At 42.7% G+C, this 1,989-nt stretch overlaps 1 protein-coding gene across 2 annotated transcripts in view; it reads left to right on the forward strand.

Annotated features, from left to right (window-relative positions):
* Positions 1-511: 511 nt before the first annotated feature.
* LOC106529842 (poly [ADP-ribose] polymerase 12) overlaps positions 512-1,989 on the forward strand; it is a 16,789-nt gene continuing 15,311 nt past the window's right edge. For both annotated transcript variants that reach the window (XM_014025360.1, XM_014025361.1), the window contains exon 1: positions 512-1,391. In XM_014025360.1, the coding sequence (XP_013880814.1) occupies positions 1,129-1,391 (263 nt within the window). In that variant the 5' untranslated portion in view covers positions 512-1,128. The remainder of the gene's footprint in view (positions 1,392-1,989) is intronic.

The raw sequence follows: 1,989 nt of genomic DNA on the forward strand, positions 1-1,989 counted from the left end.
CAATTGTAGTTTGCCATCATCAGTGTGTAAATGTGTGTGTGTATGTGTGTGGGTGAATGTCTGTTGTGTGAAGCGTTTTGAGTGTCCTGGATGGATAGAAAGGTGCTATACAAGTACAGTCCATTTACCAAAACTATTATAACCTTGATCTGTAGATGGGTCATGGAGGCAACAGGTTTAGGAGACAAACCCAGGTAATCCTCTCCCCAGTGACACTTTCCAGCTTGTCCTGGGGGACTCCCGAGGCATTCTCAGGCTAGAGAGGATACATAATCCCCCCAGTAAGTCCTGGGTCTGCCTGGGGCCTCCTACCAGTGTGACGTGCCCGGAACACCTCCAAAAGATTAGGCCTCCAAGAGGCCTCCTKATCAGATGAACCACCTCAATGGACTCCTTTTGATGTGGAGGAGCAGCAGTTCTACTCTGAGCTCCCCCTGGATGATGGAGCTCCTCCCCCCCCATCCCTTAAGCAGGATCTCAAAGAGATCCGGTCCATTTGGTTCTACAGGGACTGGATCGCGCTTAAAAGCAGGCCAGATACCAATAAATTGCTATCTGCATTTATAAACAACTATAAAAATAACTGTACCGAGAAACTGATGGGCATTGTAGGCCTATTTGCAGTCATAAAACTTTGAAAACAGGAGTAGTTTAAGACGGCAACAACCCACTTTAGTCTCATCTGCCTCTGAAGCAGTTGTTAAACTTTTTCCCCCTSCATTTCTCATGTAAGAAATTATTCAGAACCCACTACAAAATAGGCTGAAATATTACTGAAGCTCGCCAACAGGAAATCCAAACACACCCCAAGGCAGCCGAGCCGGTAGCAGAAAATATCCACAGATCTAAACAAGCAGGTTTATGTGGAAACAAACAGTAAATGAGTTGAATGAAAACAAAAACACAGCTGCCTTCATTTCTATTCCCAGCTATTTCAGGAGTTTTATTTTGAGACCCGAGGAAACAGTTTTCACATTTGTCTGAAAGAAGTTATGCAGTACAATGTCGCCCTCAAGTGGACAACAGCGGCATTACAGTCTCATGAAGGCTGAAAATAGTTAAGTTTCGATTTCTAGTCAGCTGAAACGAAACCGAGCTGCTTCCAAAAACAAACAGGGCCTAAAGGCGATGGACGCCGAGGTTTTAAAGTTTATCTGCGCCAATCAAGGAGCAGTAGATGCGGATGTTTTGATGTTTAATCTGTACTCGGGCGCGTCGGCGAATGAGGTCATTGCCAACAAAAATAATTTCGTCTTGTATTCTTGGAAMGGGCAGCAGAAAGTGGTGGCCAGGACTGGCCTGAAGCTGTGCAGAGTTAAAGACTGTCTCGGGTCGTGGTGCGGARATCTGCACCTGTGTAAAAACTTCCTCTTCAGCGGGCTGTGTCCGAGGTAAATATGTTTGTGAAGAGGAACCTGGATTWATGTGTTCATAACTTAAAATCTTTCTATATACGATCAATAACACTGAACGCGGTGCGTTCAGGTACTGTTGGAAAAACTGCTCCCCTCMCCCCAATGCAGTTGGTGTTCTGAAAATCTAACTATGAAAAATTCTAAATAAAAAAAATATTCTGATCATTTGTATCTTTATGGGTAAAATTAAATTATGGAGTGACATTTTCAAAATAGTTTTTAATAAATTACCGGCTGCTTCATTAACTTGTTTTACTAAATAAATAATTAGCAGTCCGTGTTTCTTAGCCAACAGTGAAGCTTTCACTGCTAGCTGTTTGTTTTTAGCATTTTAGCTAAAAAATTTTAAAACTTATTGTAAACATTCAATTCAGTTTATTTATATAACGCCAAGTCACAACATACGTTGTCTCAGGGCACTGTACATAAAGAACAATTAAAAGAAGAAGCCAGGAGACTGCACTGAATCACTTCATCACAGTCTCCCATCCTGAGCAAAAGAAGAGGAAAAACTCCCCATTAATCAGGAAGAAACCTCCAGCAGAACCAGGCTCAGGACAGGCGGCCATCTGCC

The sequence above is a fragment of the Austrofundulus limnaeus genome, unplaced genomic scaffold (assembly GCF_001266775.1).
Source record: "Austrofundulus limnaeus strain Quisiro unplaced genomic scaffold, Austrofundulus_limnaeus-1.0 Scaffold470, whole genome shotgun sequence".
In the NCBI taxonomy this organism is placed as follows: Eukaryota; Metazoa; Chordata; class Actinopteri; order Cyprinodontiformes; family Rivulidae; genus Austrofundulus; species Austrofundulus limnaeus.